The sequence below is a fragment of the Rhineura floridana genome, chromosome 4 (assembly GCF_030035675.1).
Source record: "Rhineura floridana isolate rRhiFlo1 chromosome 4, rRhiFlo1.hap2, whole genome shotgun sequence".
NCBI classification, from domain to species: Eukaryota; Metazoa; Chordata; class Lepidosauria; order Squamata; family Rhineuridae; genus Rhineura; species Rhineura floridana.
Genome location: NC_084483.1, coordinates 116376165 through 116403693, shown reverse-complemented (window position 1 = coordinate 116403693; position 27529 = coordinate 116376165). Strand labels below are relative to the sequence as shown.

At 41.5% G+C, this 27529-nt stretch overlaps 1 protein-coding gene across 4 annotated transcripts in view; it reads right to left on the bottom strand.

The window, feature by feature from the left end:
- MTHFD1L (methylenetetrahydrofolate dehydrogenase (NADP+ dependent) 1 like) overlaps positions 1-27529 on the bottom strand; it is a 202261-nt gene that overhangs the window by 116122 nt on the left and 58610 nt on the right. For 2 of the 4 annotated variants that reach the window (XM_061624123.1, XM_061624122.1), the window contains exons 13-19: positions 27123-27169; positions 26175-26282; positions 24339-24413; positions 19330-19432; positions 16527-16603; positions 7442-7582; positions 1523-1591 (exon numbers count right to left, since the gene is read on the bottom strand). In XM_061624123.1, the coding sequence (XP_061480107.1) occupies positions 1523-1591; positions 7442-7582; positions 16527-16603; positions 19330-19432; positions 24339-24413; positions 26175-26282; positions 27123-27169 (620 nt within the window). Of the gene's footprint in view, positions 1-1522; positions 1592-4991; positions 5512-7441; positions 7583-16526; positions 16604-19329; positions 19433-24338; positions 24414-26174; positions 26283-27122; positions 27170-27529 lie in introns of those variants that run through there. The other 2 variants (XM_061624124.1, XM_061624126.1) reach the window with 2 other exon arrangements.

The following is a 27529-nucleotide window of genomic DNA, read 5'->3' as shown; positions in this document are numbered from 1 at the left end:
TAATTCGGGGTATATATTATGCCAACATTATTCTTCATCATTCCTATGATCCCTAGATTTGTTATGCTGAAATATTGTTAACGCACCCATGCATACATCCTATTTGGCCACATGAATGGATACAACCAAACCAAAATTAGGCTAAGAGAAAGCTGGTTGTAATAAAATTCACCACATAAAATATAAACCCTCTTATATATAAGAAATGCAATAATGCTAAGAAGTTTTCAGCAGAGCAATCATGTGTTGTGCTTTGTTTTAAAGGGCACATACGTTAATGCAAAGCTTCTCTGAGAAAAAGATCAAAAAAGTATAATGGCTTGGTTTCAGAGTGGTCCTTTCTCAAATGGAAGAGCTCCTTCTGTTTGCAGAAGGGCTGATAATCCAGAGAAGGCTCCAACTAACAGAAGGGGGAATGGAGGAAATTTTGCTGATACCCTCTTCTATCTGCTTCCAAGCTTCCAAGACTAGTTCCCATATTTCTCCAAAGGTCCTCTAGAGCAAAAGCAGCTCGATGGTTGGAGTGGAGCCTCTATACTATCTTCTCAGCAGGTGGGTCATTGTTGCGTACCAAGAGGGAGACAGGTGAGCAATGAGAAGGTCAAAGTGGTGTAAACACATCAGTGGAGCCAATCCGACACACCTCCCAGGTCACAGGTAGAAGGAGGAATTGACAAAAAATGCCTTCCTCCTCTCTTCTGTGAACAGAACTACACTTGCAGTTTCTCTAGATCCAAATCAATTAAGTGCTGTTTTTTCTTTTGTCATTTTGGAAGGGGCTTCAAGTAAAACTGCCACGCTTAAACCAAAGCAAGTCCTATGACTCTGATTCTAAAGTCACACCAATTATCTTTTTATAAACATATATTTAAATATGGTAAAAGGGTATGTCCTAATACTATGTTTTTTAAAAAACAGAAAGCCCATTTATGTACTGTTTAGTTCTGATGGGTGACAAACCACATTTCATCATTTATGTTCCTGAAGAACTATAAAAGGAGAGGCTGTGATTGCTGTGACATATATATATATGCTTAACTCCCATGGAGTGGAATTTAAGCATGTATAGATTGCAGCCTCATTCTTAACCATCCCATGGATCCTGACGCTGTGCAAAGGGTTCTGCTCACAGAATGGAGCTTTCCTACCCCTTTGCCTCCACCATCCACTTCAAAAGCTGTTCCCAAGAATCCTCCCAGGAATGATGTAGGGTATGGCAAAAGAGTCTGAAGACAAAAGGCAGAGTTGGCAAAAAAAACCCTCCCTTGTGTAATCCAAATCTGTGTTTCTAGCACAGGTACTCTTATGGAAATTCAAATGTTCTTGGACTGAAGTGGAAAAAAACCCTCTCGTAACAACCTGCCTTGTAAAGCTCCCATGCAAATCAAATATACAAAGGAGCCATGTTGTAAAATCAATTGTACATTTAATTTTAAATCTTTTAAAACATTCACTGCCAACTTAGATATAGTCTTTTTAAGAAAGGAAGTGAAAGGTTAGGGTTATAGATGACTGGACTCACCTCTAATGTCTGCATCAGTGTTGGTTTAATTGCATCTTTCATCAAAACTGTCAAAGCACCAGTTACTCCCTAAAAAACAGAAACTGCTTATAGCTTTAGTTTTCAAGCTAATATTACTTAGCAGAAATTTAAATAAAATGGTTTAAGGAATCAAAGTGTCTAGCAAAACACAACAAAACTACAACCGTTAAAAGCATTATCATCTCCACATAGGGTGATGCTTAAAATATAAGAAATATGGGGCGGTTTCCAGCTAAACTAGCAGAAGGAGTTATAGCTGCCCATTGGAACTTTCCCACCCCATGCTCTCCCCATACCCCCGTAAATCTGCTCCGTAGGATTGGGAGAACCTCTGGAAGGTTTATGAGGCATGCTGGGGGCAAATGGGGAGGAGAGAAGACTACGAAGTCTCGCTGTATAGCTAAAACGTCTGCTAGCAGAGCTGCTTAGTTGGATACTGTCCATGGCCTCTATCACTATAAACTCTTAACCAGTGATAAAAAAGCCTGAGTTATATACAACTCAATTCAATTAAATAAGTAATACATGCACTGAAAAATATAAATATTTTAATGCACAGATCCGCAAACTGTAGCTTGCCTTTTGTACCAGCCACAACAGGCCTTCCCCAAGACCTTTACACATTTCAGAGGACTTAGAGAAGGGGGAGGTATGTCTCACTTTGCACTGGGCTTTGAAGAAAACAAAAGCAGTTGTAGAAGAGGAGGAGGAAGGTCCTTTTGCAGCAGTGCCCTGAGTCCCTTATGCTGCTTCTCCTTTCCCCAGTGCCTGCGAAGAGGGTGCACAAGGGAAAGAGCAAAAGGGACTCATGATGCTTTCCCCCCTCTACAAGGGGGAAAATCATGCCAAAGTACATTCCAGAAGACTCTGGTTGAGTGTTGTTTTCCTTTGCAAGCGTTCTACAAAGACAGTGTGAACTGAGAGACCATGTTCATCCCCCATCCACAAGTACTCAACACATTACAGAGACATTGGGGGACAGGTGGTCACTGGCAACCTTGCAGGTAGGTTTATGGAGTCTTGTTCACAGACAAACCTTATTTGCCCACTATTTGAAAGAAACTTCTTTGCAGCAGGAATCCCCTCCTTTGTGTACAGAGGAGGTTCAATAACTGAACTCTCCACGGAGCAAACAGAGAGGTCAGGTGGTAACAGGCTTGAACTTGGAGCCAATGCGAGCTGACTGCTTCACAAGCATCTTCCCTCTCTTGGTGGCCCGTTTACTCTCCTGTTGGCACAGTGTAGGTGGATTGTGCAGAGTGATCTGTAGGGAATTTCTGCCTTGCAGACCAAGTGTTGGACTAGGTGACTTTTCAGTCCCCTACCAGCTCTATGGAAAGGTTGCTTTGCCCACCAGGCCAGAAAATGCTCTCTCTTAATAGCCACAAGTAAAATGCTACTGAGTTTGTGGAAGGCAATAAATTATTTGTGATGGTGAAATCAAAAGCAGACAGTGGAGAGCTCCAAAACTCTCTGTCCCAACTGGGTAAATGGACAACAAAATGACAAATTAGATTCAATGTAAGTAAAATGCAAAGTGAGTAAAACTCATATTGGAAGAGCAACAACAAAATCCTAAGCATATATATGCTGCTGGAATAGGAATGGGTTGTGATTACCCAGAAAAGAAATCTTAAGGTTGTGGTAGACAGCTCATAGAAAAATGTTGACTCAGCATATAAGGGCAATGAAAAGGGCACACACAACACTGGGTATTATTAGGAAAGAGATTGAAAACAGAACAGCCAATATCATAATTCCTTTTATACAGAATTCTGGTAAGGCCACATTTTGAATACTATGTACAGCTTTAATCACCAAGTTGACACTGCAGAATTGGAAACAGTACATAAAAGGGCAACCAAACTGTTTGGGGGGTGGGGGGCATGGATAACGTTCTTTATGTGGAAAGGCTACAACCAAGATTTGGGACTTTTCTTAAGTTTAAATAAAAAGGCAATGGGGGGGGACATGATAGTAATTTATTAAAATTATGCAGATGTGGAGAAAGTGGACAGAGACACTCTGAGCCCATATAAAATTCTGCTCATCCTATGACACTGATTGGCAGAAGATTCAGCACAGAAAAAAGGAAGTAGTTCTTCACATGGCACTATGGAATTCATTGCACAAGATACAATGATGGCTATTAGCTTAGAGGATTTATTTATGAAGGAAAAGTCTCTCAATAGCTTGCAGAAGCGGATGTCATGGTGGCAATGTGCTGCTCACTTGACCTCTCCCAGCTGAATCACTGCTGCACACCAGGCCAGACAGAGGGAGAGATGAGGCAGCAGTGAGGTCAGCGCAGTGCACCGGGAGGAGCACCAGACTGGCTCTGCCAGCACGTTTGCATGGCATCGACCTCTCCATCACCTCTCCCTTCCTCTTCTACATCCTGGTATGAAGCAGCGACTCAGCCAGAGGGAGGTCAGGTGAGCAGTGCAGCCCCACAATGCCATTTCCTACTGATAGGGATGGGATCCGTTAGCCAGTGCCACTTCAAAAGCATTATGTTGACCTAACGGGCTAGTATCTTCAGATTTGCTCTTTGTCCATAACCCTCTGCTTTTACTGACCCTTTTTTTCTCTTGGAAAAAAATTGATATTAATATCTATATTTTTAAGGAAATATTGATATTTTAAAGGAAATGGCAATCAATTAAAGGAAATATCTATAAACTGAAGAAAATGTTGATAAAAAAATCTGTTTAGGAAAACAGCCACAGAAAATAACTACATAAAAATCTGTTCCGTTACAATAGTGAATGAGTGAATCAATGAAAAATTTGGTACCAAATCCAAATTGGAGGGAGTTCTAGCACTTCCCAAGCTTCTGATAGCTACTGGTCATGATGGCTACATGCAACCTCCAGGTTCTGGGTATAGTATTCAGTATGCCTCTGAATACCAGAGGGATATTGCCTTTATCTTCTGCTTGTGGACTTCCCAGAGGAATCTGGCTGAGCTACACTAGATGGAGCCTTATGTAAGACCATAGGAGAGAAGTCCTTTTTTGTAGTTGCTTGCAAACTGGTCAGGCAGCTGCAACCAGAAAGCCAAGTCCTCCATTTGCTGGCACTCAACAATTTGCTATCAATATAAAAAGCTGCAGGCTTTTTGTAAAGCAACTTCCAAGCTTTCTTCTCATGGCTATTCCTAACCCGTTTTCCTGATCTTTAGGGACTGATATAGTTTCTCTAACAAGACATCATCTTCATTAAGGCACAGAGGTTCAGAAACTGTGCTTTCTAAGATTAAAAACTGAATTCTGTTGATAACTGTCTCAATACAAATTCATGGCATACAAATACAGATGGACTCTCTGGTTGGATATTTTGTTTGCTAACGTTTGAAACAAGACCACATAGAACACTGGTTGTAAAAAAAAAGAAAAGAGCTCCATAAATTAAGATGTGCCTTTTGATAAGTTTTTTGTCCCTAACATAAACTCAAATGGACCCTAGACAATATCCTCACCTGTATGCTATTTGTAAAATGAGTTTATTCAACAATTTTTTTAAAAAAATCCTCACAGTAACTTGAGAAGTTTCACACAGTAACTTGAGAAGTTTCACACAGTAACTTGAGAAGCTTCCCTACTAAACAAATAGCTACATATTTATTTAATATTCTTCATGGCTGCTGAAATACTAACCTTGGGCATGCCAGTTTAATTTGCCATGGAGATAGGGCATCTGTCCATCAAGCATTTTGTTATAATACCGCAGCCAAATTGCAATCTAGTCTGTCAATGAACACCATATTTTGGCAACAAATTCTGTAGTTCCATTACGGAGGCTAGCTTTTTAAAATCCATTACACTTGTGAAAGGAGCCTCTGAGTTTATGAAATATTCAATTTATCTTTTCTTTTCAGCCTCCTCCAGCCCTTGCAGCATCTGGTTTTCATCTTCCAATGTGTATTTTAGATTTTGTTACGCTAAACTGAAAATGTAGTATAGCAGCCTGAAATTAAGAGCAATTGCATATTTGTAGGGTATATTAAACATTATTCACATCCGAAACAAATGAAAGAGAGAAGGAATTAGAGGTTTAGATTGAACATTAAATAATGAATTGAAGATTATTGTCAAAACCTAATTTTAATATAGAGAAAATTAGGCAACTTTACAATGGGTTCGTTTTTGAGCACATGCTAAGTGTTAATGGAAGTATGCACTCCGTGACTTCAAAATATTTCTGAGACTTAAAATTTAGGATACTGTCCTTTTCTACAAAAGATTATTTGTGGTTCCACTCCCAAGTTTTAATCTGCAAACCCTAGCCCTTTTTTGAACGTGTGGGAACATATGCATGCAGGTCATATTTCTCAAACTTTTTATTTATTTGGACATTTATATCCAGTCTTTCTATGATAAAATCAAACTCAAGCCAGCTTACAGATAAAAAATACAGATCAAATATTAGAAGAATCCTAACAAAAAAATAAAACAAATGGCATTAGAAGCAGCAGCATCAATCATCGCCATCAAAATTGTATCAACAATACAATCGCCAACAGCAACAGACTTGGAGTCCCTTTCTAAATTCATTCTACCTTCTTAGTCCACTTCTCAAGTCATCTCTACCACAGGACAGCATGCAGAAATCCTTGCATGCAGTCATATGCATGCAACCTGCAAAAATTCATGGTTTAAGGTAGGGATGGGAAACCTCGGGCCTGAGGGACAAATGCTACCCTCTGGAATCTCTATGTAGCGTTTGGGACCCTCCCTAGGCCATACCCCTCATTAGTACTGGTTCACCGGGCTGGAATATGTCCTTCAACACTGATAATGTCTTTTGCTTGCCTGGACAGAAAATAGAGAGGAGTGTGTGAGCATGTACAGAAAGGCCCCTGGGAGGTTGCCCAAAAGGGAATGTGTCTCTTGAGCTGAAACAAATTTCCCCACTCCTGGCTGACAGTATTAATCCTACCTAGCGGTGGAAAGGGGAATTGAAACCATACACAGGGACACATGCTGGCCTGGCACCAGCAGGCAGCCAGCTTGGGCATGGGTCCGAGGCTCCCTGCAGCTCAGAAGGGCCACTGCCTAAATCTAGAGGCTGGGGCTGGGACGGTGGAGCTCCGTGATCTGTGCCAGCATCAGGCTGTGGGGTATGATTTGTGGCCTAGGGTAAGGTGGTGGCAGGAGTGTCAAATCCTTATCCCTGGTGTGCCCTGTCACCTGACATTGGCATGGATCGCAGAGTGGGAGCTTCACCTTCCCAGACAACACCTCCTCCATGCAGCCAGCACAGACTTAAACAGGCCCGGCCGTCCTGCTTCCCGCGTTGCCACATCAGCGCATGCACATGCACACAGCATGCTAGCATTCTGATCTGACAACATGGGAGGCAGGGCAGCCAGGCTTACTTAAGCCCGTGCTAGCTACATGTAGGACTGTTGCTGCCCAAGGGCGCACTAGTGGCTGGCTCTGGCCCTGGACACATTATTAGAAGCAGCAGCTATTCCAAAAGCAGGTTAAGGTGATGGGACAAGTGGGAAAGCCATCAAGCCCAAAAATACAATGTGAATTAGTTAGAGTCTTTTGCTAGATGGAATTCATCCCACCATAGTTCACTGGCAAGGTGAAGAAGGCTCCATCGGCCTCAGGATTCTACCTCTTCCTGCTATCTTGTGCCCCTCTTCCAGGTTCTGATGTCCACATTTGAGAATCGCTGATGTAGGCAGGAAGAGATTTTGAAAACATAAATCTCCATCATGAGCAGTTTTGACCAGAACATGGCTTCCCATTTGATTCTTTGGTAATTAGGTGCACCCCCAGAGATACTACATCTCCAAAATTAGCTAAATGTGGATTTAAAAAACAACAACGGTGCATCATGCCTTAAAAAGCAAAAGGACTTCTAAGAAACATTATGTGATCCTTACCAAATCCTCTGCTGTTACTGGTTCTCCTTTTTTGTCATTAGCAACAACAATTTTCCCCATTCTCTCTTTCATATCTGACAGACCGCTGGTCAGTGCTAAGATTGCCATGATTTCACTTGCCACAGCTATATCAAACCGAGTCTGCAAAGAGAAAAGTACAGGTATAAAAGACAGTGACACCTGAGATTCTAATCCATTGCTGGGAATCCAATGTATACCACCTTAACTTCCACCATGGAAGAAAGGTGGGATACAACTGAAAGAAAAAAAATAAAGAATACTGTTTCTGTGGAGGTTGACACTTCTGAGTCAGCATGGTGATGGACAATGAACATCTGCATCTGGATGTTCACACTGTCTGCATTCAGTTGAGCTTTGTGGCTGTGCACTCAGCTGCTTCACTCTTCACTTTGCACAACCCAACAAACAAATCAGGACGTCTTCCATTAAAGACACTTCATGTGGACCTAGAAATATGGTTAATAACTTCAGAACAAACCAGGATATTACGCCATTGTGAAGTTGCCTCAATGTGCTGGCTTATTACAAAGCTGTTCATCATAGTTTCATGGTTTGAATGAATAGGAAGTTATAGTTAATTGTAAGTTCCTGGTTTGTTTGCCAGCTTGTGCAGAAAGGAGCGAAGTGGCTGTATAAACATTCGTAAGACTTATTCACATCTTGACATTTAAGCAGAGATTTGATTGTCCAAATGCAGCTGTTGTCTGGATGAGTTCTTAAAAAGATAAATAGCATGATGACTGTAACACTGTGAGAAGTTTGACATCTATAGGCTCAGCCCATGTGGTTAAACCCAGCATTGCCGTCTCCCTCTACGGCTACATGGAAGATGGATTTCCACTCTAGCCACGTCTCCAAGGTAATGTATGGGAAAAGCAATGCTGGTCTTGTAACATTTCACTCAGAGTAACTGTCATCTGTCCCCCATCTGGCTACTGGCTCTGTAGCCAGTCTTCCTTGTTAGGTGGGGCAGCCACATTTCTAAGTGGGACATGGGGGAGGAGGTGCACAGTGCCAGCCAATACCCCCTTCCCCTCACTGGTGGAGAGGACATGAGGGTCGTGTCAGGGGAAGGGGAAGGCAGTGGCCTCCCCCTCACTCCTCCTTCCAGAGAATGTGTTAACTTACATGAATGAAGTTTAATCAGTTGAATTGTCTCCTAAAAGCTTGGCTTTGCCTATAACTACAGTCCCTTTTCACCTGTGGTCTGTCCTTGTGTTCTGATTCTTCATGAACTGAACTACTTTGGTAAAGACAGTGAACTCCTGAGCTTGGCTTTGATGCTACATTAGGTATCTCAGGTTTAGATTCCACCTGAAAAACAAACTTGTGAATACTACAAGTGTAGGGAAGGGCAAGAGAAAATAAACTTTATAGGGTGTGTTTGTTAACTCCCCCTTAAGAGTCCCTCCTAGTCTTGTACCTGGCCTTTATAGGTTCATTCCTGTTGGGCAATCAAGGGAAAACTTTTTAACTGGCTGCTATATAAAGGACAAACAAAGCAATTGGAAACTAATTGGGGAAAGCAATTGGATTTTTTTTTTACTATTAGCTTAGTTGATTTTTCTGTCCAGAAACGCTGAAAAGTCCTCATACTGAGCTGCACATGTTGGGAAAACCAGAAATTAGACTTGAGTTACAGCTAAGGTATCCTTTGAGCTAACTAACTAACTGTAATGTACACAGTAATATTTCTATGGCTCTAGGGCTGTTTTCATCCTTTGCCATCAAATATTCAATAAAAAGAAGAAAAAACAGCCACTATGATTATGAGTGCTTTAAAAGGGTAAAAGGTAGCCATTTTTTCAGATCACTTTAAGTTCCCTCTTTATTTCACCCTTTAGCAATAAGCACCCAATCCTGATCTACTCATTATAATAAGTGCAGAATAAACAAACTTTTACTTCTTACTGCAGGCAAACAAACATGCTTCTTTATTACTGGCTGGATAGACAGCACAACTGAAAATGAAAATGAAAAGCAGAGCAAAGGAAAGTCCAAAGGGGAAAACGTAACTCTAGCCCATAATACCAAGTTCTAATATTTAATTCTTCAAGTGTCATATTACACATTATACAGGCTGTTTTTTCAGGATCACAAGTAATTACAGGATGACTGTAATAATTATTTATTATTTATTTACTCATTAAATTTGTTAGTCGCTTTTCTTCACAAAATGAATCATCAACATGGAAACACACTGACTGGCCGAGATGAAATAAAAGGAAGATGGAAGCAATACACTGAAGAACTATATAAAAGAGATGCAAGGGTGACAGATTCATTCACGGGGGAACCGTATGATGAAGAACCAGAAAATTTAGAATGTGAGGTGAAAGCTGCTCTTAAAATACTCGAAAGAAACAAATCACCAGGAACAGATGGCATACCAATAGAGTTGCTACAAGTTACTGAGACTGAATCTGTCCCAATTTTGACAAACTATTGTCAACAAATATGGAAAACTAAACAATGGCCCACAGACTGGAAGCATTCAATATATATCCCAATTCCAAAGAAAGGGATCCTAGGGAATGCAGTAATACCCAAACTATTGCCTTAATATCCCATGCAAGTAAAGTAATGCTCAAGATTCTAACACAAAGGCTCTTACCATATATGGACTGAGAAATGCCAGATGTCCAAGCTGGATTTAGAAAGGGAAGAGGTACCAGAGATCATATTGCAAGCATACGTTGGATAATGGAATGGACCAAGGAATTTCAGAAGAAAAGTGCCCTGTGCTTTATAGATTACAGCAAAGCCTTTGATTGTGTAGGTCTTGAAAAACTATGGAATGCTTTAAAAGAAATGGGAGCACCACAGCATCTGATTGTCCTGATGTGCAACCTATACTGTGGACAAGAGACTACTGACAGGACAATATGGAGTAACCGATTGGTTCCCGATTGGAAAGAGCGTGAGACAGGATGTATTTTATCACCCTATTTGTTTAATCTATACGTAGAAAACATATCATATGGAAAGCGGGATTGGACCAAGATGAAGGAGGTGTGAAAACTGGAGGGAGAAATATCAATAATTTAAGATATGCAGACGATACCATACTACTAGCAGAAACCAGTCATGACTTCAGACAAATGCTGTGAAAGTTAAAGAGGAAAGCACAAAAGCAGGACTACAGCTGAATGTCAAGAAAACTAAAGTAATGACAACAGAACATTTGTGCAGCTTTCAAGTTAACAATGAGGACACTGAACTTGTCAAGGATTATCAATACCTTGGCACAGTCATTAACCACAAGGGAGACAATAGTCAAGAAATTAAAAGAAGAAGGCGGGGACTGGGGAAGGCAGCTATGAGAGAACTAGAAAAGGTCCTCAAATGCAAAGATGTATCACTGAACACGAAAGTCAGGATCATTCAGACCATGGTATTCCCATTCTCTATGTATGGAATTGAAAGTTGGCCAGTGAAAAAAACGGAAAAGAGAAAAATCAACTCATTTGAAATATGGCGTTGGAAGAGAGTTTTGCAGATACCGTGGACTGCAAAAAAGACAAATATTTGGGTGTTAGAACAAATTAAACCAGAACTATCATTAGAAGCTAAAATGATGAAACTGAGGTTATCCTACTCTGGACACATAATGGGAAGACCTGATTCACTAGAAAAGACAATAATGCTGGGAAAAACAGAAAGGAGTAGAAAAAGAGGAAGGCCAAACAAGAGATGGATTGATTCCATAAAGGAAACCACAGACCTGAACTTACAAGATCTGAACAGGGTGGTTTAAAATAGATGCTACTGGAGGTTGCTGATTCACAGGGTCGCCATAAGTCGAAATCGACTTGAAGGCATGTAACAACAAAACAAGTGTGGCAGCACCTACGCTTTGGAACTCCCTGCCAATTGACATTAGGCATACGCCTTCATTGTAAAAAAATATTTTTGTTTAGGCAAGCCTATCCAGGCGTGTAGAAGCTATTATGTTTTTTTATCTTTTTTTAACTCATTGTTGGGTTTATTATTTTGAATGTTTACTGGTCTTTAACTGGTTTTGCCAAAAATTTTATTGTTTTAATTTCTTCTGTAAACCACTTTGAGATTTTTTACAATAAAGCGGTATATAAATGTTGTAAATAAAATATATAAATACATTTTGGAGTCACTGGGGCCCTTGGGTCTCTTTCCACTTTTAGGAACAAAGGAATCTGTCTTATACCGAGTCGGACTATTTGGTACCATCTAGCTCAGTACTGATGACATGGACTAGCATTGGTTCTCCAGGATTCCAGGCAATAGTCTTTAACAGAAATTGAATTTTGGAACTTTGCATGCAAAGCATATGCCCTACCACTGAGCTATAACCCTTCCCCTGTTTTAAAAAGTATTTATTTATTTGTTTGTTTGTTTAATATCCTGCCCTTTCTGGCAGTAGTAGCCCAGGGTGGCAAACGAAAGCACTAAAAACACTTTAAAACATCATAAAAACAAGACTATAAAACGTACTAAAACACAACAACATATTTAAAACATTTTTAAAAGCTTTAAAACCATTTAAAAAAAGGTTTAAAAATATATTAACAAGCAATTCCAACACAGATGTAGACTGGGATAAGGTCTCTAGTTAAAAGGCTTGTTGAAAGAGAAAGGTCTTCAGTAGGCCATGAAGATAACAGAGATGGTGCCTGTCTAATATTTAAGGGGAGTGAATTCCAAAGGGTAGGTGCCACTACACTAAAGGTCCGCTTCCTATGATGTGCAGAACGGACCTCCTGATAAGATGGTATCCGCAGGAGGCCCTCACTGCAGAGCACAGTGATCAACTGGATATATAAGGGATAAGACAATCTTTCAGGTATCCTGCTCCCAAGCTGTATAGGGCTTTGTACACAAAAACTAGAACCTTGAACTTAGCCCAGTAGCTAATAGGTAGTCAGTGCAATTCTTTCAGTAGTGGGGTGACATGTTGGCGATAACCTGCCCCAGTGAGCGGTCTCATTGCCACATTTTGCACCACCAGCAGCTTCCAGACCAACCTCAACAGTAGCCCCACATAGAGCACATTACAGTAATCCAACCTGGAGGTTATCAGTGCATGGAGAACAGTGGTTAGGCTATCCCTGTCCAGAAACAGCCACAGCTGTCTGACCAGTCGAAGCTGGTAAAAGGCACCCCTAGTCACTGAGGTCACCTGGGCCTCTAGCAACAAAGATGGATACAGGAGCACCTACAGACTATGGACCTGTTCTTTCAGAGGGAGTACGATCCCATCCAAAGAAGGAAACTGACCAATTTTCCAAACTCAGGAACCACCAACCCACAGCATCTCCATTTTGCTAGGATTGAGAGTCAGTTTATTGGCTCTCAAACAACCCATCACAGAAGCCACTGGTGGTCCAGGGCTTGCATGGTCTCTCCTGATTCAGACGTTACATAGAAATAGAGCCGTGTATCATCAGCATACTGCTGACACCTTACCCCAAATCTCCTGATGACTGCTCCCAAAGGCTTCATATAGATGTTAAACAGAATATGGGGCAAGATTGTACCCTGCAGCACGCCACAGCACATCTGCCGAAATACCATCGCCCAATGCTCTTCTCTGAAAACGACCTTGGAGATAGGTTTGGAACCACTGTAAAACAGTGCCTCCAATACCTATCTCACCAAGTCAGCCCAGAAGGATATCATGGTCAATGGTATCAAAAACCACCGATAGATCAAGCAAGATAACAGGGTCACATTCCCCCTGTCCTCCCGATAAAGGTCATCCATTCGGATGACCAAGGCCGATTCAGTCCCATAACCAGGTGTGAACCCAGACTGGAATGGGTCAAGATAATCTGTTTCCTCCAAGAGTACTTGCAATTGCTGCGCCACAACCCTCTCAATCACCTTCTCTTAAGGGGTATTTGCAACAGGGCGGTAGGGTCTAGGGTGGGTTTTTTCAGGAGCGGCTGGAACCACTTTCTCCCGCAATGATGTGTTGACCACACCCTAGATCCATTTGGTCAACTCCCCTCAGCAAACTTTAATAAGCGAAGAAGGGCACTGGTCAAGAGGACACTTTGCTGGCTATATTTTCACAAGCACCTTGTCCACGTCATCAGGCCATGTCAACTGAAACCACTCCCAAGAAGTTGCAGCAGACATTGCACTGGACACCTCACTGGGGACTATAGTAAATGTGGATAATGCATCAAGATTGCTACGGAGGCGAGCAACTTTACCCTGCAAGTGCCTTGCAAGCAATTCACAGTGGGCCTCCGAAGGGTCTAAAACTCCATTTCCTGGAGTTGATGTCAACAGACCCTTGACAATACAGAACAGCTCTACTGGATGGCTACTTGAGGATGCGATGTGGCACAGAAGTGGGCCTTCTTCACTGCCCTCACCACCGCATAGTAGGCACGGTTATGATGTTTTACTCGTGCCTGATCAGCCTCACAGCATGTTTTTTGTCACTTACATTCTAGCAATCATCCAGCCTGTTTCATTGCCCCTAGCTCACTGGTGTACAGGGTGCAAACCAGGCTCCACAATGCTAGAGAGGGCGCTTGGGGGCAACCGTGTCAAGAGTCTGACGCACCTCGCTGTTCCACAGTGTGACAAGGGCTTCAACAGAGTCACTTGCTCTATCTTCTAGGAACTCCCCCAGGGCATTCAGGAATCCAGTGGATTCCATTAGTCACTGGGGAGGGACTGTTTTAATCTGTCCATCACTCTTGCAGAAGAGGATCAGAGCCATCAGACTAACTTCACCAGGAAGTGGTCTGACTATCATTCTGGGCTCCTCCATTACCACAGACAAGATGGCTTCCACTAGAGAAGCTGCCGGGCAGCAGGGTGGACAGTACACCAGCAGCAACCCTCATTTACTGTCTTCTTGGCCCAACACCAGGTGCAGGCCCTCTCAGCCAGCTCCAAGACAGAGTGGTTTCCTGGCGACAGAGATGGAAGTTCTGTAGACCACAGCAACTCCTCCCCCCCCCGTCCCTATAGCCTGTGCTGGTATTGCACAGAGTACCCAGGTGGGCAAACCTGGGTCTGATCAACTCCTCCCAGCACACCAAATAAGCACATTCATCCATGATAAAATCAGTCACACCCACTCAATATTTTTCACACAGGGCACATCTACTCCCACTCTGTCTCATGCCCAGGGAGGGCCACCCTTCTGCCAGTTACAGACTCTCACTCTGAAGGCATCTGGTGACTTTCTCCTATTGTTCAGTTCACTGCACAGCCTCTCACCCTGCGCAGGAACTACACATCAACCATCCACCCTCCCCACTACCAATCTCCTCCAGATTGGTTTTAAAAAAAATAGAAGTGGGCAGCACCCTCGCCCTCGGGACTCCCCAAGGGCAGCCAGGCTTTTACGCCTCCTCACCCAGCCAGGAGCTGATGAAAGAGGCTGCAAGATTGACTGCAGTCTCTCTCTGGAGTCAGGGTCAGGCAAGGGGTCCCGGTCCTTGCAGCACTTATCAGGGACTTCAGCTGTCTCAAGAGACAGCAACCCATAGGAGCAAGCAAGCACCCAGATGCTCAGGTACTCCCAGGGCAGGTCTTCTGCAGCAATTTTAAAATTGTTCTTTTCAATTCACTAATGAATGCACAGCATACCTAGGGCAGATCCACACCACTCATTTAAAGCACATTAAACACACATTTGAAAAACATGAATCCCACCACAGAATTATGGGAACTGTAGTTTGTTAAGGGTGGAGAGAACCGTAACTGTGAGGGGGAAACTACACTTCCCAGGATTCTTTGGGGGAAATCATGCACTTTAAATGTGAGTTGGATGTGCTTTAAATGTATGGTGTGGATCTATTTAATAAACTTTGCCTACATGTAAATGGTTTTAATTAATTTTTCAAAATGGAAATGAGCTATAAAGTGAACTGGGTTACCATGGGCTACTCACAATCTCTAAGCCTATCTGCCCCTCAGGATGAAAACAGCAGAGGGGAACCATGACCACCCCAAGGAAGAAGGGCACACTTAAAATGTTGACGAACTAATAATCTGCAACCATAGTGTGAAATCAAATACTTATTGGGACACAGTATGAAGAAATATTTATATAAGCATGACTATCAAATATGTTTATTATTTACACAACCTGTAAAGGTATTTATAGTGCACTCCTATGTTTGTTTACTCAGAAGTCCCAATGTATTCGGTGGGGCTTACTCAAACAGGAAAGCGTGCAGAGAACTGCAATCTCAAGCGATAAGGAACTTCATTCACCCAAACCAAAATTCAGAATCATGCCACTTTAAGCTGTTTTGCAACTATTTATACTTGTTTTTATGGTTATTGGATTTTAAAGGGATTTATTTTTTATTGTGTGCTGCCTTTGTTTCCAATCACCAAACCTACCTCACAGGGTTGTTGGAAAGACTCCATATATATATATATACACACACACTGCAGATGTAAAAATACATACACCCCACATAAATAGTTTATTGTCAAACCAGTTGGTCATTGCAGAACATTTTTTAAAAATCTGTATTAGTTTCCTACATAATAAAAACTGTGATACCTAAGTAAGCCTTGCCTAATTGCTTTAAAAATAGGATTGGAGAGGGAGAGAAAGATTTACAACACAAACACAATTATTTGTTATGTTCACTCAAAAGTCCCATTAATTTACAGCACAATCCTAACCATGTCTACTCAAAATGAAATAACATGATTTTAATTTTGCACACTTTTTCAAGCGTTGACATCCCATTAATCTCTAACAAGTTTAAGGAACAATCCTATACAAATTAGGGGGTAAGCCCCATCAGGCGCTGTGGAACTTACATATGAGTAAACAGGCACAGGATTTATGCTGCTCAGTACTTATTTTCCCCATATATCAATGCAATGTCCGATTATCACACTACTTGACAACCGTATGGAAACCACTGCTGTAACCAACTACCATGCACCAAATCAAGATTCCCTACAAATTCATTCATATCTAAAACCTTTAAGCAGCAGGTTTTCCATTAATTTATTGCAATGATAGTAGGAAGGACACATGTGTAATAGTTAAAAGATACTTCCTCTGCAAACATACAGTCAGAACTTCACCTACCTGGCGAGAAAATCCCTTCTCTGTACTTGCTTGCCCAACTGTTATTTTCCTAAGGAATCTATCATTTGTATCTATCACTGAAAGGAAAAAAGTAAGAAACATTTAGCAAAAGAAAGAAAGAAAGTCATATCTAAATCTCATCATGTTAATGTGATAAAGGTTTTTATTTTAAAATGTGGCTGAAAGAGACTGTTCCTGGCAACCGGAAGATCATTGGATAAAATAATGTTTTAAACTGTAACTGTTTTTAGAATGTTTTAAACTATTTTTAGAATACTTTCAAAAAAATTTGTTGATGTGTTTGCCACCCTGGGCTCCTTCGGGAGGAAAAGAAATTAATTAAATAAATAAATAAATTCATCCGATGTAACCATAGTAATTCTTGTTTATATGACCTTGGAAATTCTATAGTGTAGCAGAATACAGCAGAAGCCTCTTGATTATTCAGTTTTGCTGTACACCCTCAGGCAGGGCCGGAGGGAGTTTCCAAACAAAAGCCAGAATCAAATTTAGACTTTTGGGTGGGGTGAGGGAATCTCTGTGGCAGAATGTGTTGTGATAAGGTAATGATTATGCCACCTTATCACAACACAATTGGCCACGGAGCATCTCTCACCCCATCCAATAGACTAAATTTGATTCTGGTTTTTGTTTGGAAGCTCCCTCTTGAATGCAAGTTGTCTACACTCCCTTCTGTAATCTTTTCTAGACCCTATCAGTAAGATCAAAATACTTTTGAGTTTTAATGTTCAGTTAAGAGCATGACATTAAATCTTTAAAAAACCCAGAAGATTTAAACAGCTTCTGATCTGTCTTCATGTATAAATTTTATTAGACAAATACCAGCAGAATAATCCAGATTATGCTTCGTAAACAGACATAAGGAATGTTGGGAATGTGCATAATCTCAACAATGTAAACAACGACATACTTACCATAGTATGAACAAAAACATGAAAGGAAAATGTAAAGGGTTTAAAGAATTTTAAAAAACATAAATCTTATCTAGCTGAAAAGATGTATCTGGTTTTCCATTGCTATTTAAAATGCAGAAACGTTGTTAAATGTCGGGAGGATGAGCTGGGCTCCTGGGGGGTTGTCAGAAGAGGATTCAAATGGCTGGCAGAGGGAGGAGGGAGGAACTTACCCTCTGTGGAGCGAAGCCGAAACAGAGGACATGCCAGAGATAGGGTCGCCTAGCAACGGGGAGCCTGAGAGCCTTGAAGTTTTAGAATCCCCCCCAGATATTCCCAGGCCCTCCCTTCTCCGCAGCTCAGAGCAAGAGGGAGGGCTGATCACAGCAGAAAGGCGGAGAGATGGTTTACCCTCAGTCCCTCCTTTATCACCCATAGGGGAATCGGACACTTCAGAAGAGGAGGAGGTGATGCCTCCCCCCTCACCACGCACACGCAGACGGTTGAAAAGACAGGAGAGAAGGGGGGAAGGCGGGCAGTACCTGAGGGGGAGTTAAGGAGGAGCGAAAGGTTGCGCGCCCGTTTAGCCCCTTCTTAAAGAACAGGCGGGAAGCAGCCCCTTGCTCTGTCAACTTTCTCCCAATGTCGCAGGACCTGTATCCCTGTATTGCTTCATGAGAAAGCGCAGTCTTTGTTGGACATTACTCTAATAAAACACGAATTAACTACAACCTCTGGTCTGGTTCCTGAGTCGCATCCTGGGCCTGACATTAAACAAGACATTTCACAACATCTGGCTCCAATGGCAAGGGTCAAAAAAAGTATGGCACTAGTTAAAGACAAATTTTACATGGTTAATCTGCAACAAGATTATCACTGAATCATTTTGTTTAAAACTCCGCTATTCTCATTCATACAGTTTGGTTAGATAGAACCGCAGCTGAGAAGAACTGTGGAATGATGGCATTCACATACTACCTTCTGGAATTATTATGGTGGACACATACGCATTAAGATATTTTGTCTGAAAGACTGGGGTGAATGAATGCCTCAAATGCATTTTATGTGAACTTGAACTTGTTTTCATATCAAGATTCAGTCATGAGCATGATTCATGGATGGACCACTTCAGCTATTGATTTATTTTTATTAATTATTGCCTTTATATATCTTCCAATGAGCTCAAGGTGGCACACATGGTCCCCCCCATTTTATCTGTACAACAGATAGAGATAAATTAGTCTGAGTCACTGATGAAAGGTCACCCAGTGCGCCTCATGGCTGAGTGGGGATTTGAACCCTGGTCTCCCAACTCCTAGTCTAACACTCTTATCCACTACATTACACTTACTAAATATTTTTAAGCATATGCATCTACACAATTCATTCCTAAAGCTCTGTTGCGTACATCAGGATTGGAACTTAAAACAGAAATATCTGTTGAGGTTTTTCTGAAAATGATCAAACATGAACAAATGTTTTTAAAAATAAGCTTCTTCTATTCAGAGAAACTCAAGAATTTAATTTCTGTTATGCGCTCCTCAGTGATTCACAAATAAACTGCCCTGACGAGTTTTTTAAAGTTCTTGATTCCAGTTATTATGAGCCACAAATCAAAAATACAGTGAACTTTAAAAAATAATTTTATTTATTTTATTTAACAAAATTTATATACAACTTGAATATAGAAACCTCTAAGCGGTTTATAACCATAATTTATAATAATAGTAATTATTATACCCCATTAACCACTATTACTGGCCATTATTTATGCCCGGGTTGATGGCTTTCCAGAAGCATCTGGTCCATCATGGTAGACAAGAGCAGGCTGGACTAGATGGACCTTTGGTTTGATCCAGAACTGGCTCCTCTTATTTTCCAACACCTACCTCTTTGCCATGTTATCGTAGATGTGTCTATGTCAAGACGTACAAATCTGTTAATCTCATCTGCTGTTAATATGTCAGGATCCATTTTGGTTATTCCTAGCCTCTAGAGAAATAAGCCAAAAAGAAGAAAAGCAACAAATGAGATGTGCTGCTTGAAAAGCTACAGAAATACCTAACACAACTCCGTTATAAAACCCACCACAGTACATCCTGTGGCCAGTTCAAGCCATAATAGCAGGTGCTGAAGGGGTCACATGACTGCTGCCCAGATATGCTAAAGTCCATGCAGATTGGCTTTTAGCTTAAATGACATCCAACCGTGTTTATTTTAGCAGAAGTCCATGCTGAAGGAGGTTTGTGTGATAGATTACACTCAAGTTTAGTTTCTAATTTTCTTGCTAAGGTGTATAAGTCCTGGGAACAAAGCTACAATCAAACCATCCACACCAAAACTGCCATAAATTTGTAACAGAAACTAGAAATTGCCACATGCAAATCAAGGTGATGTTCCTATCTGTAAAATACTGAACGGTCAGGATCCTGTTTACCTTAGGGACCACTTCTCTCTACTTGAATTCAGCCACCTTTTATGGTCAGCAAAAGAGGACACTGCTTGTGATTTCATTCACAAATGATATGAGGAATACTGAGTCAGGAACGGAATCTGTTCAATAGTGGCCAATGTATCCTGGATCCACCTGCCTAGACACCCTTATCCATGTGCAACCTTTTCAGGATATAGTACAGGTTACTCTAGAGAGATTCAGCAGTAGAGCTGCTGATAGGGGTCTGGGTAGGAGACAGTTACTGAATGTTTCAGTGTAAGGTGTAGAAGTGAGTACCTTGAAATTAATGATCAGGCTGTGACTGAGAGCCTGTACATCTAGTCAGCAGACCTGTAGCAGAGGTGCTCTCCATGCAGATTCCTTGGAGCCATCATGTGACAGAACTACTTTTAGCAGCATTCTAGTATGAGAGCATTTCAGTGTGGACATGCTATGGTCCATTTTGCCCCTTCTCTCATGAGACTTTCAGTGGCTGTAGTAGGTTCAGCCCACCACTGAAAGGTTCATGAGGGGATGGACTCAAGCTCTGAGGACATAGAGCAGAGACACACAATTTTTCTTTTTTTTTTTTTTTTAGCAGATGCTAGCCTTGGGGCTACAGGGGGTTGTCAAATGCGTTGACTGCAGGAACCACATACATCTTGATTCCCTTCAGTTAAGCAGGTGCCTAGCAGAATTGTGATCCATTTCTGTATCTTGAGATTGCCTAGGATACAATGCTGGCCTCCCTAGCATTCTGTACCTTGCCAATTCCCTGTAGCTACTGGGCCAGAGAATTCCTTTTTGCAGTAAATGGGGACTGCCCTGTTGCCGCGTAAAGGATCCCAAGGGAAAAGATATTTTGATTATTTATTATTTAAAAATCTATCCCACCTTTCCACAGCAATAACCCTCAAGAAGCCCTCTCACAAATTTAATTAATATTAACAACCATACAGAATATTATCAACAAATTCATTAAAATAACTATCTAAGAACAAATTCCAGAAAACAGATAAACAGAATACAGACAAGAGCAGACAACAGAATTGGGGTCAGAGGATAAAGGCCTTCTGCTGTGCTGTGTTAGAATTCAATTTGTTCCCTCAGAGGCCCTTTGAGGATCAAAGGGGACACTGCAATGATCCAGGAGCATCAAGTTCCAAGATTACATGCCTTCTAGCACAATTCTGATCCAATTCCTCTTCCCTCTACAATCCGGTTGGCAGCAAAAGGCCAGCCCCCGCTCCCTTTGATGCCAGAAAATGCATGACATTTTAATGGTCCCAACTTGTTTCACTTAATTTATAAACCTAAAACTGGTTATTACTCAAATCTAGTTCAGACCCCAACAATTCAATGCAACCCTCCTTACTTACCTGTCCAAAATGTAAATTAGTATACAGAAACCAGGCATGGAAAAGTATCACCCCCTAAAGGACTGCTCAAAACTTTATGAACAACAATCAGCTCCTCTTTTTTTTTTGCTAGGCTTCTAACATAAACAAAAACATTTTCAATAGATTATCTCATGCAAGTGTCTATGAGAGCAACTTTCCAACAGAGATAAATATAGGTAACACCTTTCTCTTGTTTTACAAAAAAACAACTGGCTGGTCCACAATGTAAGAACACATATTTTTACAAGATAGTCAATAGCAGTTTAAAAATAAAAAAACATTGGGCTCCATGAGTACTTTGTAACCATCCATTGCCACCCAGTGGTGATAAAGTACACTAACTGGCATGATATATGAGATGTTGAAAGTGTTATTATAAGCTAATGTGTCACTTTCTATATGACAATGTATGGTTGGGTGATAGGTGAGAAAAGATTAGTACAGGAATACCCCGCTATACGGACCTTCACTTTATGGACACTTGCGAGTATGGACATACTTACAGTAGCACCATTCCCGTTTACGTACTTCGCTTTGCAAGAACGGACACTTAACCTTTGGTTGTGGCCTGTTCTTTTGGTGGGGGTGGAAAGAGACGCAACTGCGAATCAGCTGGGAGGTGCGATCGTGATCAGCTGAGAGGCACGGCAGCGCAGCAGCAGAGACTTTAGCATGGGGCTTTGAGGCTCTGCGTGAAGGAGAGGTGGCACAGTGGCGGCGCAAGTGAAAAAAGGTAGTGCTTCACTTTAAGTACATTTTCGGTTTACATACTCGGTCTGGACCCATTGCGTACGTTAATGCGGGGTATTCCTGTAACCAGATGCCCCTAAAACCAATGCATGCTTACTTATTGTTTTATAAATTTCTGTACCAAACTGGATTCCCACTCACTGAAGGTGTAGCTTTATCAGTGTTCCAAGGAACTGTAAACAATTTGTAGTGGAAGATTCTTTGGTAGTATAAAATATACATGCAAAGCTGTGTGACATAGATGTCTTTTCCTGTAGGAGGTGATATGAACCATGGTCAACAAATCTTAGCTATACTCCAATAAGACATGAATGTCTACTGCAGACAAAATGTAGCTCCGTGAACCATACAGTGTGGCATTTCCAATCTGCTACTTGTATCATGAGAAAACATCTGCTACCTCAATAGGAAAAATCAGATGGATTTGTCCAAGGTTATCTATCTGTGTCCTTAAAGCCAAGAAGAATTAGAAGCACAATGCTGTGACGAAGGTTGCTTCCAGATGGCCTGTTTAATTCAGACTGATTTGTTTGCAGAGAGATTAGACTAGATCAGTAAGCGTTCATGCTGATTTGTTTGTGGGTAGACAATGTTGCATCTAGCATTATCCCACACTTTCCATTGCACTTCCCCATCACTTTCCTTATTGCAAAAAGTCATCTAGGGCAGGAGTTTGTTTCACAAAAACTCCAGATCAGCTTGAATTGCACAGCCTGAATTTCCTGGGATGTGATTGATTCCCACCTGAAAATAGTGACAAAGCACCCTAAGTGGTGTTATTTGCAAGCTTTTCCAGAACCATAAAAGACTCCAAAGCACCATACTAGTTTGGTGGGGAGGATGGAAGGTATGGGACAGTTTCCAAACAATTAACTTATTTTGTCCACCACCATATTCACTTACAGAGCAATCCAACTGCTGGACAGCTGGCAGGGGGGTGGCAGCAGAGGAACCAGCGGAAAGCTCTGTGGGATCCTCTTCCCGCTCAGGAGCCGCTAGCTTAGTTGAACGCTGGCTCCATCGGAAGCCGCACACATGAGACAGCCAGAAAGCACTGGCTCTGGCAAACAGGACTCCCAGGGAAGTAAGAACTGAAGGGCACAATAGGATTCTACTTTTTTTTTTTTTTACTCCACCGGCCTTTTGGCCAGTGGAGTTTGAAGGTTTGAAGGTGGATCAGGACCCGGGGGAGAGGTCTGAACATGAGAAGGATCTCATGTAAGTGCCCTCACAGCTCCTCCCCCACCACAGACCTTCTTCCAGCTTCCGCCAGGCCTCCATCCACCGGCCTGGCCATCCACAGTAGATCCCCAGCAGTGCCAGGAAGATCCTGGTGAAGCCATATCTTCATCGTGATGGAGGGCTGCTGCCGGGTGTCTCCCGGCACTGCCAGGTATCTGCAGCATCCAACTCACCCCAGCACAGAGGAAGGGTGAGTTGGATTGTTGTCAGCTTCAGGGCTGGGGGCTGGGCAGTAACGAAGCAGCCAGCAGTTAGCTGGGCAATAAATCAGTCAAGGCCAGGCAGATAATGGAGGCCGGCTGGCAGAAGAAAGGCTTGACAAACTAACCAGTAGCAGTGTCCAATAGCGTTGTCCAGGTAGGGAAGCAGAATTCAAAAAGCCAGGGGTCCAGTCCGAAGGTCTAGAGGCTAGCAACGGCGTTACACGCGAAGGGTCACAACCGACGTTGTAGTCAGCAGTCTGCTGCAGGCATGAACTGCCTTTTATAACAGACTCCCTAAGCCAGGTGCCTGTGATTAGTCTCCCAGCTGCTCAGAGCTGCTTGTTCTTAAATGACCCGACCTCTTCCTTCGTTGCTGTGCTACTCGCTGGCATCTCCTTTCTGCAGGGGGGAGGGGAGCCTCCTGTTCATGCCCAGAATCCGATTGAGTGGCTTCAGCCAGGTCCTGGACATTCTCCAGCTGGGGAAGAGCCAGAGTTGTGTCCTCAGGGGTTCCACTAGTTCCTTCTCCTGGGTCTGCCAACTCTGCCTCTTTTTCCGAGTCCTCTGAAGGGGCCATGACAATTGTGCCCTTAGACTTCTCATATACTTTTCTCCTTCAGAGACAACACAGTGAGAAATCTCTCATTGTGAAGAAATCACTATAAGATGGGGGAAATAACTCAACTGATTTCAAATTATATTTGTTTGGTGACTGTTTGGCCTTATAGTTTGAAAATAAGAAACCCTTATATATAACCTGAGTCAGTCTAAATACATTAGGGTCTGCTTTTTTAAAAACAAAACAAAGTAAAGCAAAGCACCAATGACTTCTAAGAGCGTCCATACTGAAAGTTTTAAAAGCCACTTACTTTTATCCGTGCAAGCTGTATGGTTGAAAATTTCCTCTCTCCATGAACTAATGGAACCAATCTATTATATAAGGCCTGCAAAGAACATACAATGGAGATCAGAAGGCAAAGTGCCAGTCCCCCATCAAAGATTGTAACCTGTTGTCACTGGAGTACAATCCTGACCCTACTAATAAAGAGAAACTGCTGATACAAAATGAACTCTTATCATAATCAGCAAAAAGTCTTTCATCAGGTGAGTAAGGAAGGAAGGCCTGCAAATTGCAAGGACCTTCTGCACACAAAGCCCACAATGCACTTCCTTTGAAGATTAGTGGTGCAGGTCTTTAGGACAGACATCCAGGACTCCACTCAGCAGAATAAGCAGGAGGTCCACCAAACACTGCAGGACTTGTGGCTTACTACATTTGGAAGTAAGTGAAATAATACACATTACAATCTAAAATCAAGGGCTTCCATAGGTCCATTAAGGTCCCTTAAGGCCAGAGTCTAAAATTATCAAACTGTGCTGCTCCTTGGATCCTCATTAGTATGGACTGAACACCCAGTTTCAGGGATGGAAGACAAGAGTTGCTTTCATTGCAGCTGTGTTCTCAAGTACAGCATTTCCCTTTTCCTTCTAGAAGTGAATCCCAACCTTTCAACTATAAGGGAGAAAATAAAGGGGTATACTTGGCAACACTAAACTGCAATGGAACCTAAACATATTTCCTGGCAACCTCAGAAGCCCACCTTTACACAGCACATCCAAAATTCTGTTTCTTGGTCACTCTAGAGCAGAAGTATCCAATGTGTTGCCTTCCAGATATTGGGTGCTTTCACACTGCACTTTATTCTGTTATTCTGACAATTTCTTACCTGGTAATTTGCACATTATATTTGAGCTTTCACATGACATACCGGGTAGCTTCGGAATCCTGGTGGAATGTAGTGCAAGTACTGTATAGCACTAATTTCCGCAATAAATGATACCAGAAATAATCCGTTAGCAAGGCTGGGAACCCAGAAGATCATGGGGTTTTTTCACTAGCTGCTGCCACTCACATGACAGGCATCCCAGCATGCAGTGCGTTCCCACGCTCTACTCTCACAGGTTTGCTTTTTGCCTAATGAACGTTGTACCGGTATTCCGGCATTGGCTCAGATAGCAGCAGCTCTTTCCCACACACCTCCGTCTTGATACAGCTAAAACTATTTAAAAAGTCAGATCCTAGAGGGCTTGCATGGCAACGGGACAAGATCTTAGACCTCCTACACAGTGGGGAACAGGATGCATGGGTGAGGGACGAAAACAAGCTGTGTGCAAGACAGTTGCGTGAAATGCCGCTATATCGGCTGAAAAAGCTACTGTTCATTAACTCAACAGGTACTGCAGTGTGAAAGGGATTTTAGAAATTGGGACAGAAGCGCTACCTTTTTAATCCGTTAAACTAGTGCTATTAGCCCCATGTGTGAAAGCACCCATTGTTTGACTGCACCTCCCATTGTTCTTAACCATTTGCCATGCTTGCTGGTGCTGATGGGAGTTGGAGTCCAACAACATTTGGAGGGCAGAACGTTAGCTACCCCTGTTCTAGAAATGATTGTAATTAAGTGATATAGAAATTGTCTAAATAAATAAATAGTGTGTGACAAAATGCTGGGTCTGTATACAGATGAATTTTATGTGAAAAATGTCTCAAAGTCCATCAGAATAAACCTTTACATCAAAATAGATAAACAAATTATGAAACGATCAATAAAATGAAATTTTAAAATGCTTTTAACTATGAATACAATATTCACAGTACCACTCAGAGACAATAAAGCATGGAAATGATAAAAGGCTGATCTTACCTTATCAGACTGAGTGTTTTCATGCAAAATCCTAGCATCTATGGCAGCAGCCAGCAAATTATTTGCTGCAGTAATGGCATGAATATCTCCAGTTAAGTGAAGGTTGAACTATAGATGAACAAAAAATGAGAAAGACATTCATTTTGAACACTCCATTAAACTAGTACTAACTAGTGAAACCATCCAAGCACTGTCAGTTTTGGGATTAACAGCTCAGCTGAATGACATTAAAAATTTGTGGAAATGTGATTAAATCATCATCATTAGGGTTGAAGAGATTTAATATGAAAGAGATCCTTTCAGTTCAGTGGGTGATAGCTTACAGCCAACACAACCAAAGTACAGATGAATTAAGACAAGCTGGAAATGAAGCTTTTGGTAGGATGTGGCAACCTACAATTTGACTCATATATTCTTGCTTTTCTTTGCAATGTGAATACTGAAGGACAGAAACTACTATGTGCTTCAATATGGTTGTGTGAATCAGTTGCAACATATTAGAAACAGAATGGCGGGTGGATGGCAGGGTCTTATGTTTTCATGAATTTCTTAACACCATTGAGCAAAAGTGTCTCAAACCAACCCAAAATGTATGATAAAAATTAATGGCATTACATAAGGGATGCCAGTTAAGCAGCTACTTAAAGATATTTCAGGAAAATTGCTTAATATGTTTTTAATAATGTTTTTAACCCTTTTTTAAAGTTGTTTTTTTAAAAAAACATTTTTAATGCTGTTTTGTTTTAATGCATTTTAAGATCTGTTTTTATGATGTTTTAAAGTGGTTTTAGCGCTTTGTTTGCCGCCTTGGGCTCCTGCTGGGAGGAAGGGTGGGATACAAATTAAATAATAAATAAATAAATAAAATGCATACTTGTCTCTGTATTTACTTTTTCAATAGAGGAGCTAGAGTCCATTTTTAATGATGTGAAACAAATTTTAGCTTACCTCTTCCATTGGTATGACTTGAGCATAACCACCCCCTGCTGCTCCACCTACACAGCAAATCAAATGCTTAAGTTACATTAGTAAGACTATTCTGAAGGAAGGCTTGAATAAGACCATGCACAATTCTGAGCCTCTAGTGAGAATCATTCAGAAAGCAAAGCAGCATCAGCAGTTCAAAAAGCATGTGCACACAAAGATTAATGCTGATACCCCTACATTATTGTTGTTGTTATTGTGGGCTAGCTGTTCAGACAGAATATTGATTAGTGACAGATTTTCCCATCAGAGTTCCCCATATGTTTTAAGAAGATGCTTCAGGTTAAAGAGGCTCCTTTGTCCTTTTTTGTTCCTCCAGTTTGACTGTAGTTTTTTTCATTCAATTCTGGGAAATTGGTCAAGCTCCTAAG